Genomic DNA, 15,298 nt, shown 5'->3' with positions numbered 1-15,298 from the left:
TTGTGTCATGGTTGGTCACTCACTGATTTAGCAAATACCGGTACTTTTCTGAAACTTAATTAAATATCTTTTCATAAAGCATGATGATGTAATGATATTTATGTATATCTGAGAATTATGTTATGATATCATAGCATTATATTTGGATAATATAGCTATAAAAACCTATAAATTACTTCACAAAGACTGGTAATCATGTATATACTGATAGGAATCCATCAAAGACAGTACTTTACATAATAATCACAGAAACCGACAAGGCTGTGTTGATACTGTGATGACTACTGACACACAGGAGCTGGTCGAGAAATGGGCTGCTACTGCTGCTGCTGCTGCCGCCGAGTGTCTACCGAGACCAGAACTTATAAATATACCTGTAATCAATGTGTAGCAGGACTTCTCCAGTGTTCAGTCGCTGTCTGGCTACAGTGGAGGAGACTGCTACTGTTGGTGTGACTGTGCACTGGTGTGTCGGAATTACTCCGTGATAGTCAGGACTACAGGTGTAGACCAGGTACAGTACACTCACCTGTACATGTAGGGAATACACCTGTAAATGGGGAGGGGTGGGGGAAAATTACCCAGGGGTTTCATTGACAGGTTTATAAAAAGAAATGTGTGAAAGAGAAAGATTTTTTTAGGGAAGATGAAAGTCAAGTTTTGATAAGTTTACCTAAATGAGGTGTGTTGTATAGTGAAATCTTGCGGGATGTTCTAAAAATGTTCTGAAGTTGCTTGTTTGATTTTTTTTTGTTTTAATACAAATCAATGAGAGAATTCTCCACTGTTCATTAAGTCTGCAGCAGGAGTTCATTATTTTTCTGTGTAAGGTGATATAGATTTTATTTAAATGTTCCAATTGTTTGTTCTTCAGCATGATGGATTGGTAACTGAGTGCTATTATTATACAGTTCATTTCATCAGAAATAAATGGGTTATTTTAGTCTTTAAGTTGACATGGTGACATTATTTATTTACAGTAACTTTAATTCTTATTTTAGGTTTTAAAAATGTATGTACCTATTTTTAATTTGGTGTAAGTCAATTAAATGTCCTGCTCTAATGTTAATGAGAAATAATGGATTTGTTCAATAGATTAATGGGAACAAAATTTTTCTATTTCCTAGAACATAAAATAAAGATAAATCTCCAAATGGAAGAATTTTAAAAGTTTGCTAAAAGTGTCATGATGTGATTAATTATCAGAGCTATAAATAACATTTATTTACTGTATGGAAATTCAAAGTCTGATTGTCAGGTACTTTGTTCAATCTGTGATTTAGCAAAAAACAAAAAACGTACTGGTACTTTCTAAACATTTTACTTCAGTGCCAAAATGCAAACCTCCGTACAGTAAGGCTGAATAAGAATAAGAAAGACAAGAATCATTCATGAGCCTTGTGCTTTTAATTTGACACTGCTTGAACCCACTATTTGAGTATTTTTTTAAAGAAGGGGGATCTAATGTTCTTGGGTTTGTTTGTTTTTTTAATCTCAATCATGAGCACTCCCACCCTCATTCCAACTCATACCTCTGATTCAAATACTCTATGCTACACATATTATGGGGGTCAGTACTAGAGTTGTTTCCCCTGTCTGCCACACCCTCTCTACCTACATCTAGTTGATGTTAAAGACAAAAACGTGTGATTGCTTCATCAACTCACAGTGAGCCTGTGACCAAAGTAGATGTGGGATTTACGTGGACAAGTTTTTTTATGCTGTGACTGAAGCGTCGGAGATCATGAAAGTTAATCTGGGGTTTTTTATTCAGAAGTGCGACAGATCAATGTCTTGTCAAGAATTTGTTGTTGTGTGAAAACTACCTGCTCTGACTGGTGAAGAATTGGATGAATTATTTAAAATAGCATGGATATTATTAGGCATCCTCATAGTTTGTTGTTGTTTCCTCTTACTCCTAGAGGCAGCCTCTGGTTCTTCAGTCTGTAGTTACAGTTAAAACCATGCAGTAACCAAGTCAGTTAGACAAAAACTTCTATGAATAAAAAATGATAAATAAAAGATTCATGAAGCATTTAAACCATATGTCCTAGTCCTTGGTCTTTGTCTTTGCGGGCCACTTAATTATGATGGCGTACAAGTATTAACCATTTATAATTGTTTCGGATTCACATTGGGACTACTAAGCATGAAAAAAGCAATGCAACCCATAGTGATGGGAGATTTCAAATGCAATTTCATTAAAACTTATTTATTTGTGTGGAATGAGGAAGTTTCAAACAATACAACCTAATGTTTATAACAGAATAAAAGAACATCATTGGTTGGACAATTTAATACAGCTCTGTGTAATTTTGGGATATTAGGTGAGTATGTTAAGAGATGTCCTACTTTTTCAGCTGTGAATATTTTTTGGGGCTCTGATTTAATACGACACTTGAAACAGAAATTGAACTGCGCTCGCTGACAGCCTGTAGCTCTTTAAGGCTCCTGTAGTTGTTTGTAACGTCATGGCAACCTCTCAGGATGTAGAGTTTCAGGGGCTCCATTTTCATGCATGCACAACCAATGGTCCAGAAGAGACTGTTTTGAAGCTAAATGAGCTGTTGCTTTATTTACGGTTATTGAAGACTCACTCACAGAGATGTTCTTTCAGGAGATAAAAATATTGGAAATCAAATATGTGTCAAATCTTTGGTGGCTCACGTTTAAACTTTGGTGGCTCACGTTATGTGAATTTTGTGCCTAACAGTACAATAGAGCTTTACAGTTTTCACAAAGAATAACAGACTGAGTGCTGTTTGAAATACAGGAATTTTGAGTTTATATGTGTATCAAATGTTCAGGAAGCTGGGTGGTCAACAAATTATCAAGAAGATTTACTGTAAATTCCTAATTAAACGCAAGGAATTAATATTCGCATAAAATCGCGAGAGGCACATCTCATGGATTTTAAATCTCGCATTTATTTTACTGACAGATGTAATCTAAAGAAACTATGATAAAAATCTTGTGTTCGCGATTTCATATTCCCGCAATTTGATGCAAAACGGTTGAATCGCAGAATTAAGTACTCGCGAAAAATAAGGAATCTACAGTACCTTTTGTTTTTGGTTGTAATTTGTTTAGATTTAAACAATTATTTAGTAAAGAAAATTTTCATATATTCTGGCTTTTAAATCTGAGTATTTTCATATATTTTTATGCAGAGCTCTTGTTTTAAAGGAGATCAATACAGTCTAAAAATGGCCCCAACCATCCAACCCTCTTAAATGAAAACTGAACATTAAGACTAATGAAAGAACTAGCTTGTTATAACAAAATATAGGTAGTCTATGACCACTAGTTATGTCTCCCCTTTCAAAGGGGAGACATATTGTTTTTGTCGACTTTCTCATTCTTCTTATTCTTCTTCTTCTTCTTCTTCATCCAAATTTGTCCAGGCCGTAACTTAAATACCCTTTGACATTAAGACTTCAAACTTGAAACATAGGTAGATGGTATTGAGAAGGAGTGCACGCCACCAAAAGTTTTGACCTTGACCTGTTTAGTTCTTCAAGGTCAAGCTTTTGATAAAAAATATTGTCGGGACCATAACACAATACTCCTTTAACATACAGACTTTTAACTTGTATCATAGATAGATGGTATATAACCTAGTTGAACCTTACCAAAATTTTTGACCTTGACCTAGAATTTTAATTTCAAGGTCATATTTAATAAAACTTCATTGTTCAACTTCTGAATATACTTTGACAGAAGGACTTCAAACTTTAAACAAAGAACAACAAAAATACACTTAGGTGTACTATTGAATAATATTTGACCTTGACCTTGTTTTACTCAAGGTCAAATTAAGAAAAAAGTAATAAAATTTTGTCTGGGTCATAACTTAATTACCCTTTGACATTAAGACTTCAAACTTAGAACATGGGTAGATGGTATTGAGAAGGAGTGCACGCCACCAAAAGTTCCGACCTTGACCTATTTTGTTTTTCAAGGTCAAGCTTTTGATAAAAAATGTTGTCGGGACCATAACACAAGACTCCTATAATATACAGACTTTTAACTTGTATCATGAATAGACGGTATATTACCTAGTTGAACCTTACCAAAATTTTTGACCTTGACCTAAAAATTTTATTTCAAAGTCAAATTAGGAAAAACTTCATTGTTCAACTCCTGAATATGCTTTGACAGAAGGACTTCTAACTTTAAACAAAGAACAATAAAAATACACTTAGGTGTACTATTGAATAATATTTGTTAAATTTGCCCCATATTACAATCCTTGGGGAGAAGGGGAGACATGTGTTTTTTTTGTAAAAAAACAATACCCACTAGTTTCCTTTGTTTCTCTGTCAGCTGGAGGCTGAAATTAAGCAGGTGAACTATCAAAGATCTCTTACTTGTATTCAATGTATTTGATAACGGAATACCCATTTTGAGTCTCCTGCTGGACCTATTGTTTAACAGCATTTGATTTTAATGATTTTTCTTTACTTCATTGTGAATAGCATAGCAATTATATTGAATATGACTTTTTAGACAAAGGAAAATATTAGCCCAATTTTTTTATTTTATGAAAATGAATAAGGAAAACAAAATTAATAATAATTGCTTACAAGTTGAATTTTGGTAATCTTTAAAATTCTATCAGCCCTTATAGTGACCCAAGTGGGTAATATTTACAATTGCTCAAAAAAGGGCCATGGCGTTTGTAATTACTGTATATCAAACAAGATAACAGGTATCTGTACGCGCAATGAAAACTAAAATCGGCCTCCTTACTTGTTTCTTTAAAAAGTTTTCTTCAAATTAACAATTTGTATAATTAATAAAATGCAACAGATTATAATTAATAAAATACAACATGTTACTAAAAAAAAAATATCAGTATTACCTTGGAACATGGGGGTCAGTTCAAAGTTCGTAATTTACCTTTTAATGTACATATCTGAAATAGGAAAGCAAAAATATAATTTCAAAACCAAAGCACCCCTTCAAATGTTGTGCACACTATAATGAAAAAAAGTTGGACTATTGAGAGAGTATTGATAGATGTAATTTATGGATATTGTGATCAGAGCCCTAGTGTATAATTAGGAATGATTGGGAGAGATAGCTGTAATGCCAAGTGACTCTCGGTCGGGGACTTCCTTCTCTCTCTAACTGATTTGTGGTCGGCCAATTTCCTCCAGTCTTCAGTGGTTTGACACAGTTGCGTGGGTGTAATTGTAAAAGTTTCACTCTGCTAACATTGAATGAACACAATATCAGGAAGATCTGATAAATCAGAGAGAGATAAAGCAAGCTTTTGGAGCCTGTATGTAATGGGATGCCTAGTTCAAGACATGAAATGAAGGTTTATTTGTATTAACCATTTAAAGGAGCTTCATTTCTATTAGTGTGATGAAAGCAAGGAGAGAAGTACCAGTATACTGGACATTTATCCACAGAACTAGGTACGATTCTCTGGAGAAAAGTCTTGTGTGAATATGTGTGGACTCTATTTAGACATTAAGAGTACACACTGAGTTTGTTGACTATACTGATGGTGTTGCTTGCATGCAGGCTCTCCGTATGTGTATATATGTGGACTTGATTACACCGAGTTTTTTGAGTAATACTCTTGGTTTCCCTATGTGTATATATGTAGACTCGATAACTGAGTACCATTGAGTAATAGTTTAAGTGTTGCTTGCAGGCCCTTCCTATCTGTTTATATATGGACTCGATAACACTGAGTTTGTTGAGTAATACTCATGATGTTGCTTCCAAACAGGCTCTCAATATGTGTTTGTGTTGACTCGATAACACTGAGTTTGTTGAATAATACTCATGATGTTGCTTCCACACAGGCTCTCAATATGTGTTTGTGTTGACTCGATAACACTGAGTTTGTTGAATAATACTCATGATGTTGCTTCCACACAGGCTCTCAATATGTGTTTGTGTTGACTCGATAACACTGAGTTTGTTGAGTAATACTCATGATGTTGCTTCCACACAGGCTCTCAATATGTGTTTGTGTTGACTCGATAACACTGAGTTTGTTGAATAATACTCATGATGTTGCTTCCACACAGGCTCTCAATATGTGTTTGTGTTGACTCGATAACACTGAGTTTGTTGAGTAATACTCATGATGTTGCTTCCACACAGGCTCTCAATATGTGTTTGTGTTGACTCGATAACACTGAGTTTGTTGAATAATACTCATGATGTTGCTTCCACACAGGCTCTCAATATGTGTTTGTGTTGTTGACTTGATTACACTGAGTTTGTTGAGTAATACTCATGATGTTGCTTGCAGACCCTTTCTATGTGTATATATGTGGACTCAATAAAATTGAGTTTTTTGAGAAATACTTATGTTGTACTTTTAGGCTCTCCCTATGACGATGGCCACTGAGACATTACAGTCCCAGGATTCGCGTGGCAGTGGCATCAAGTCAGCCGTCCTGTGTAAGCAGTCCGAGATAGAGGAAGAGGAGCAGGATACCAGTCCAGGATCTGACCAATCGGACGCCACCATCACAGCTGGAGGTCAGTCTTAATGACAGACACTCTGTAACTGGACTTTTATTGGGGTGTTATTTTTAGCAAAATTTTGAGCTTTCATCCTATGGGCAAAAAATACACTTTAAAAAATTGTTTTGTTTTTAGTCATCAGTTTAAAATTTGCAAAAAAAATATATTATTATAGTTGCCTTGAAGTCAAAACACAAAATGTTAACCCACAGAAAAAAAACGCCCATATGGTATGAGAATGGTTCTTATATTACTTGTTTGGTATTGTCTTCTCCTGTGTGTCATAAATACACAATGTGAAAAGTGTAGTCTTCATACTTTAGTTGATGTTTGAATTGATATGGAATGATAAGAAGCAAGAGTGGAAATGGCAGTAACAGTAGATATTAAAGAAAAATATTGGATCTTTTGAACATTTTTTTAATTTATCCTTCTTGCTATTAGAAGCAACCCTATTTCCCTTAGCATGATCTTGTGGCAGTTGCCGAGTCATGATATATCAGTGTTTCACTTAAAGGTTACAACCAGGTTCCATTCTTTCCTCAGCATCATAAAAGTTTCCATTATGATGTGATCTTCCAGGGCTGGTATCAGCGCTGCATAACAGATAATTGCTTCTCAGGAAGATTTATTCGTTATTTCGGGCCCATTAATGCTTAACAAAGGCTATTTGGAAAATATTACACTTTGTTTATGTTTCTCTATATTTTTTCATCTAAATATCAATGCAATCAGTTAGGCGCTTTTATGGCATGTTATGAAATTTTCATTTTTATTGGATCATAATTTACAGACAAAGACACCCAAGGTCAAGGAGAAAATTCCTCTGAAATTGTCCAATCAGATGGTTGCATTTTAGAGGAGCCGAATTTGTCAGCCAGTCAGGTAATTTCTTACTAATGTGACTGTTAACATACTTTCAGCATTATGTCTGAAAAAAGCTTATGTTTTAAGTGTAAGTGAATAGTTATAAATAATGCCTCCTCTTGAAAACACTTGACAATCATATTAAATACTTCATTAAGGAAGTCATTACAATAGAAATATTGATGATGGAAACAATATCAAGTGACATGCACTGCATTCTGAGAATGTTTTAAATTAGTAAACTCCAATTAAAGATTATATTGGTTTGCCTTGGTGCATTTGCAGAATGGAACGCAGAAAATGAAGCAGCTGAAAAGATCTGGGAAGGCGTTTGAGGAGTCACCCTCCCCAGACCCTCACATGCTGACCCCGGAGTCCAGCTCCAATGGTCTGACCCCCTCCTCTCATTCCCAGGTAAGTTGTATGCCACACCTGTATTTTTATACAGTTATCGCTTCATAATGACTCACTGAAAATTGATGGCATGTTTAATCGTAATTAGGTCAATTATTATAAAGATAATGTAATGTGCATCAAAGTGCAGTGATAGCTGTAGGCAATAGGCTGTTTCTATGAGATGCATTTGATTTGACATTTTAATGCTATCCTGATGAAAATTAAGACATCATTTGGTCTGAAATTTCTAAAAATTATCTGAAAAGTTGGCCTTTGTTTTCTGTTTTGACAGGTTTTTTTCTTTTGTCTTTTTTTTCTATGCACAACAGTATTGAGCTAATGATCATAACATTCTCCAGTCTCCTTTAAAAAACAAAATCAGTCTCATTTTCAGCTAGTGTTTTTCTTTTAAAAATTATTACACAAAATCATCGATAAACAGGTCAACAATCTTGATGCAGAGAAGTATAAGATAACTGGTACCAGAGTTTCTGACATCATTAAACAAAACTTTCTGATAGAAGGAAAAGGAACAAAAGTTCTCAAGTTGGAGTCGATATGCTAAACAGAATATAGTGTTTCAATTTGAATATTACCATGACATTGATAAATATCGTACAAGAAATTTATCTTCATATTTATTCAAGATTACGAATTATAAATGCTTCTTATATTTTGGGAATGGTTTCCTGTAAAATATAAAGTTTATTACACTATAGATTTTTTGGACTAAATATGCACATTGTACAGCAAAATAAGAACAGAAGCACAAGAACACTGGCTTTATTTCAGTGAAATGAACAATATTACATCTTTAGTTTATTTGAACTTATAAATTGAGTCATCGTTTGTACTGATATTCAGTCGTCATTTGTACCAACGATATTCTGTCTTTGTTTTCAGTCATCATCCAGAGAGAGGCTTAATAAATGTGGCTCCCAGGGCTCCGAGGCGGGGTCTTCCTGTCTGTCCCGCGGTAAGTTAACACCACCAGCAACACAACCACCACAGCCAGGGTAAGGGGGAGGGGGATTGGGTTTGTTTGATGGAGAATGCAAGGTGTTGCCATCTTTCTTGGATCTTGGGAACTGTCTGTTTCAGATATCTACCTGTTTTCTTATTGTCGATTGTTGTGTTGAGCTGTGCAGGGTATTGACATGATTATAATTATGTTTCATTTACCTTCAGTTTGTTGACAATCACATACTGCAATTGGCCTAACGAATCATCAAGCTTACAAAACCCACTTTTACACATAAAAATGTTATTTACCATAACCATGCTAGACTAATCAAATAAAGAAAATTGAATCCCTTGCTTATTAACTTCAATCAAATTGTATGGGGTACTTTTCTGTTGAACTTTCAGTAGACTGATTGTGAATAGAATGTAAAAGCAGGAGAGTACAGTTTCTGCTTTTACCAGATAGATTTCAAGTTTGTATTAAACACACATTGGATAATAATTATGTAGGGTATGGAGAGTAAACTAAAGTAAGAGATTCTATCACGTGATCTTGGTTACATGTACAGGAATGTTCAACACTAGAAAACCCTGAACTGTGAAGGTATCTTCAGACCAAAACACAGACTGTACATTTATTGGCATGACTTTGCTATTTGTCATCCGTTCTTTGGCTGTCTCTTAGTGCAGTACTATGAAACTGTTGGATTGTAATGATATCTGACAAATCTCCCCTGGTTAGCTCTGTGAAATTCAATTATAGAAGTTAATCCAGGTGTAAAAAGGTGTGATATAGGTGGAGTAGGTGTGATTCCCTCACCTGGTCGGAATATAATCTAGAAATGTGTGCTATAGTAAGCCAATTGTCACAGGAATCAAGTGATAGCCAAACACGTACAAACTCAGTGTTAATCAGGCTACCGATCAAATTACTAGCACGTTTTCTGAAGAACACGCTTTCGTTACTCTAATGAAATCCTCTTTCGATTAATCATGAAACTTTTTTTTAAAGTCTAATTTTAGCTTTGTTCTCAATTTCAAATTAAAATTGTTTCTGGTATCATAGCATGAAGTCAAAAGGTGGGGATTGAGGGATAAAATGCATTTATAGATGTCATTAACATTTAGAAATAGTCATGAAATGGATCAATTGCAGGAGAATTATTTTTTAAGAATCAACTTAACTGTGGAATCATCATTGTTTGCCAACAAATTTACATCCCCATGAACATGTCTGCAAACATTTGTTGAATATTTATTAAAATTATCCCGAACTTGCTTCCAACAAAATTACGTCTCCATGAACCTGGAAAATTTCAGCTACCCCCGAAAATTGACCACTACAAATAAAAATGATTCCACAATATACTTGATTGTTAGTACCGTACTTTATTTCTGCTAAAATAAACATGTTGTAAAAAATGATGGAACCTATGTATTGCTGGTTCGTGGCATTAAATTATTATTCAAGGTTATTGTTTGTTATTTGCAGATTCAAGTTTTGATTCCTCTCCTTACAAAGATTCAACAGGCATCAATCTGGAGGACTTCATCCACAAAACAATAAATAAATCTCCTAAAGATCGAAATATGTTGCTGAAATTAGAAACAGATCTTATCAATTTCATAAATGAACCAAAGTAAGTCTGATTATGATTGAATGAAACTCATTACATTTTTTTCACAAAGTAGTCCGAATTAATTAAATGCCAATTGCCGAATTGGTTGTTTATTATAAAGCGGGGTGAAATAATGAGTTAATAGATAAATAGTTTGATTGTTTGACTGATTGATTGGCAGTGCTTTTAATGTCTCTTGCACTTGCAGACATCACTATCTGAAGTTCCCTCAGATGTCCTCATACGACAGGATGCTCGTTCATAGAATCGCTGCTTACTTTGGCTTGGACCACAATGTTGACCAGACTGGGAAGTGTGTCATTGTGAACAAAACCTCCAACAAGAGAATGTAAGTGAACATTTTGTCATTGTGAACAAAACCTCCAACAAGAGAATGTAAGTGAACATCTTGTCATTGTGAACAAAACCTCCAACAAGAGAATGTAAGTGAACATCTTGTCATTGTGAACAAAACCTCCAACAAGAGAATGTAGGTGAACATCTTGTCATTGTGAACAAAACCTCCAATAAGAAAATGTGAGGCAATCATCTTATTGTACAGAATACAGGCTCCATTTTGCCATGTTGAGAACTGTTCATCGTGTTATTTTGATGCACTATAAGAGTTTTTGGCAGAAAAGTTTATCTCAAAGATAAAGTGATCACATAGTTTGAAGGGAGAATCAGCCAAAGTAGAAAAAGTCCCATATCTCAAACTGGATTTTATAATTAAATTTGCCAAAAGATTTTGACACCAAAATTAAGTAAAAGACGATATTAATCAATTCAGTCTAAGATTTTTTTGGACTTTGTTTGAATAGGAGGAAAATGTAGGTAAATGTGGTAGCAAATCTTTCCTGTAAACCAGTCAATACAAAGTAATCTGTCCCATCACATTGTCTTACCATCTATAAAGGCATTTTCCCAAGAACCTATACAAAGTAGAGAAAAACATTGTTTTGCCATATATCAAGACAGCCCTGGTATTTTGTATGATCAGCAGTAATTGTTCAGGAATTTGACCAATGCTGAAACCATTGGCACCTTTCATGTCAGGATGACAGTTTTTGTGAGAGCATCGGTGCAAAACAGATCATTCTTCCGGTTGTTTCTTGCTGCCTGACTGTCTAATCGGAATGAGATATGTGGTAAAAACTGATCGCTTATTCAAGACCCCTATCCATAATCATCTGATTTGCTATATTTAGAAGTAAGGTTATAAAGCAGATATAAATATTTTATTGCTTTGATATATAGAGAGAGATAATTGAGCTTCTGTTCATGCTAAAACACTGACGAGTGATAATGGAGAGAGTATTTAAGATGGCAGAAACGTGTGGTGCATAATTGATGAGCAGTCTTCGTCTAGAGGATTCTGTGTCCTGTAATTATCTCAGTGTAAGTCCAGCCATAGACCAAAAAAGCAGCGGGCCCTGTCATTGTGTAACACAATGGAGGAACCGCCGACATCCCAGGTGTGTCAGATGTCTGCGGGCAACAGGAAGCTTGTCGTCAGCTTCGAGAGCTCCCCTCGACGCTGTCTGCAACCAAAATAGACATGTCGGCCTATCGGAATATTGTCAGTAGAATTGGCTACTCAAATACTAGTGGGAATTAGTGTTGTATTGTCTTTGAATTCAGACAGATATTCAGATGTCATTTGGCTGATGGTATTGATGATAAAGCTAAAAATATCTGAAATGATGATTGAATTGTGTAAGAATACTACCAATATAACTTATGAGTGGCAATGTTCATAGCTAGAGCAACTTGGTTTTATCCCATCTCTCACTTCCTGGTGAACTACCAGATATTTCCAGAGTGTGATTTTTACTATAGATATCTAATATCACAAACAATATGTTTACCAGGACCAGCCTAATTGTGCTGTATCAGTCAATTTACTTGAAATTAGAGATATCTCTTCACAGAAAATTGATATTGATGATTTAAAGTGTGAATTGTAATGGATATTGATTTTCACATTTTTTTTGTCAACAGACCTGATTTCAGCTTTAAGGAACATATTGACAACCTAGATTCTGCTCCTAAGGTCAAGTCCATTATTCAGCGAGAAAACAAGAGCCTAGACGACAGAGATGTATGTATAACAGGGTATCACCGAGTTTATTGCAAGTCATTTGATACCTTAAACATATGTTTATTCCAAAAACTTGTGTCTGGAGAATCAATTGTGTAACACCTGATTGAAATGTGGTTACGTCGTGTCTGCCTGGTTACCATAGTTTGTTGATTAAAAAATCATTCAATAGACATGTAAATGTAGGAACAATCTGTAATTATCACAATATTATACTGTTGGTGAGGGTTATGTAAAGACTTAGGTTTTAAATTATTATATCACAAGACAATGTCTGAAATCTGTAAGGCATTCAACTTGTCATCAATATTTCATAGCTTAAAATTTATAAAATTGTCACATTTTCTTTGCAAAGAGGATTAATGTTTAATAACTTTAAGTTTTCAGGTTTCAAATCAGGAAAAAAATACTCAGAAAACTAATGTGCTTAAATGCTTGCCAATATGAATTCAATGAAATATGTTGCCTAAGAAAAGAAAAACAACCATGTTGCTTTAGTATGCATTCCCACATAAATGTATTTTTATCAGTAGTAGAAGTCTTGGTTTACAAATGGGGGTTGAGGCTCATTTATTATCATAATCTTTGTTGCATTTGAATATAATGTCAACTAATTGCTATATTTTTTATTAAACACTAATATTCTTATAATTGTAGATATACACAAGGAATCTAGACAAACCTTCTTTAGCTCACACAAAAGCTCGATCGTTTGAGGAGAGAAGGAAGCGATACGAGAAAGTGCGTAGCAAGATTTTCAATAGTTGTGATGCCGATCCCTGCCAGGAGGTGAGCAGACTTAATGAGCAGTCATATAGAGAGACACAAGATTTATTGAAGTGCAGTGACAACACAGTTTCTGTTCATTTTTTGTAGAGTAGAATGTGTCTTAAGGTCTCATTTGAAGAAATTTGAAATAGCAATAAAAAACAAATATCTTCAGCAATAACATTTATGTGAATTGAAAACAGAGTTTATAAAAACTGTTTCATTTCAATACAAAAATAGATTTTATCTTCTTTTGTTTACAGCCGATGGCATTTACAGAGGATGAAATGAAAAATGGAATTCCAAATATGTATGTCGGGTGAATAAAAAAAAATTTATTCATAGATTTATGCAAAAGCAAAATTATGATAGCTATACATTAGATTTCATTGTAAAAGCATCATGTTCATACTTGTGTGAAAGTTGAAAAAAAATCGAACATGAAACTGTAATGTGAAAAGATAAAATTTCAATGAATTTTTGGATTTTGAGGAGATGTATGAATTAATGCTAATAATTCTTACAGAAAAAAGCCCATTAGGCCCTCAAGCATTAGTAGAGGATCAGAAGGGCACCCATGGAGTTCCACAGACTCCAGTGGCTATGGGACAGATTGTTCTACCAAATCCAAAGGGATTCCAAAGGCAAACAGCTTTGGAGGAGTACCTCACTCTCAACATATCAAAACAGCCAGCAAAAGCCAGAGTCTATGTAAAGCAGGTCAGTTGCACAGTAACAATAAGACCAATATAACCAAAGTAAAATAGAAATTCAGGTACCCTATACATAGAAATGTTTGAATATGACCTCTGTCTTTAGATAAATGTTTTTTCTGTTTTTAGACTCGATGAACTCTGGAACAGCAAGTCCAGGTCTACAGCGTCACTTTGCTACACCCCCCGGCAGTCGATCTGGTAGCTCTCCTCTGTCCTGTAGTAGTTCTACTGGCCCAATACAGTCCCCTATACACCACGGTACGTTCTCCATACAGTCCCCTATACACCACGGTACGTACTCCATACAGTCCCCTATACACCACGGTACGTACTCCATACAGTCCCCTATACACCACGGTACGTACTCCATACAGTCCCCTATACTCCACGGTATGTATTCCATACAGTTCCCTATATACCATGGTACGTACTCCATACAGTTCCCTATACTCCACGGTATGTACTCCATACAGTTCCCTATACACCACGGTACGTACTCCATACAGTTCTCTATACACCACAGTATGTACTCCATACAGTTCCCTATACACCACGGTACGTACTCCATACAGTTTTATATACACCACGGTACGTACTCCATACAGTCCCCTATACACCACGGTACGCACTCCATATATACTAATTGGTATATGCTCCATATTGTCTCCTATACACTCCCTATGTATTTCAGATGGTAGTTCAGTTCCATATGATTTCTTATATGCATTGATACATTTGCAGGTGGTGTACTGTTTTATAGTATTATTTTTAAGGCAGATTTATTTCATCATTTTACAATTATGTATACCTCTATTGATACTGATGTATGTCTCTTATTAACTTCAGGTTTCCTAGCTGGCCAAGGACAGAATCAAGCTTTATGGGTAGCATCTGATTACAGAAATATACCACCAGGTGCCATAATTATTAATCCTCAAACAGGTAATACAACACAGGATAGGATAGAGAGGAAGCTACTTAGAGCTGATGCTTTAAAAGGATTTTTGTTGAATTTGTAATGATATTCATGTGATGATGTAATAACATTTTGCCTCTGTTGTTTGTAGGACAGCCTTACTCTAACCCCGATGGCAGTGTGTACACACACAATCCTAACCTCCCCTTGCCAAATGGTCAGCCCCCTACATCCATGTACCAGACGTCCGAGGGATGGACCCATAACTCGGTAAACTTTTACATTTTTGTGCTTTTATTTTATGGTTCTGTGGAAGTAAATCTGTCGGGAGTTTTGTGATCTTTGGTTATATATGATCAATAAAAGCACACACATATTGAATGTTAGCATTTATATATGGTATAAGTTGATGTATGTATAAATCATTACCCATTTGTCAATCCTTAGAGTTAATCAA

At 35.1% G+C, this 15,298-nt stretch overlaps 1 protein-coding gene across 9 annotated transcripts in view; it reads left to right on the top strand.

Moving 5' to 3' along the window:
• LOC128189811 (cAMP-regulated phosphoprotein 21-like) overlaps positions 1-15,298 on the top strand; it is a 33,530-nt gene that overhangs the window by 13,857 nt on the left and 4,375 nt on the right. For 6 of the 9 annotated variants that reach the window (XM_052861624.1, XM_052861579.1, XM_052861587.1 and 3 more), the window contains 13 exons: positions 6,351-6,510; positions 7,289-7,380; positions 7,648-7,776; positions 8,662-8,734; positions 10,214-10,361; positions 10,549-10,689; positions 12,342-12,441; positions 13,099-13,230; positions 13,473-13,528; positions 13,736-13,929; positions 14,052-14,183; positions 14,772-14,867; positions 14,993-15,111. In XM_052861624.1, the coding sequence (XP_052717584.1) occupies positions 6,360-6,510; positions 7,289-7,380; positions 7,648-7,776; positions 8,662-8,734; positions 10,214-10,361; positions 10,549-10,689; positions 12,342-12,441; positions 13,099-13,230; positions 13,473-13,528; positions 13,736-13,929; positions 14,052-14,183; positions 14,772-14,867; positions 14,993-15,111 (1,563 nt within the window). In that variant the 5' untranslated portion in view covers positions 6,351-6,359. Of the gene's footprint in view, positions 1-391; positions 515-4,826; positions 5,427-6,350; positions 6,511-7,288; positions 7,381-7,647; positions 7,777-8,661; positions 8,735-10,213; positions 10,362-10,548; positions 10,690-12,341; positions 12,442-13,098; positions 13,231-13,472; positions 13,529-13,735; positions 13,930-14,051; positions 14,184-14,771; positions 14,868-14,992; positions 15,112-15,298 lie in introns of those variants that run through there. The other 3 variants (XM_052861602.1, XM_052861608.1, XM_052861615.1) reach the window with 3 other exon arrangements.

This window comes from Crassostrea angulata, chromosome 1 (assembly GCF_025612915.1).
Source record: "Crassostrea angulata isolate pt1a10 chromosome 1, ASM2561291v2, whole genome shotgun sequence".
Lineage (NCBI taxonomy): Eukaryota > Metazoa > Mollusca > Bivalvia > Ostreida > Ostreidae > Magallana > Magallana angulata.
Note: the sequence above shows the minus strand (reverse complement) of the source record. Positions and strands in the feature narration are given on the sequence as shown.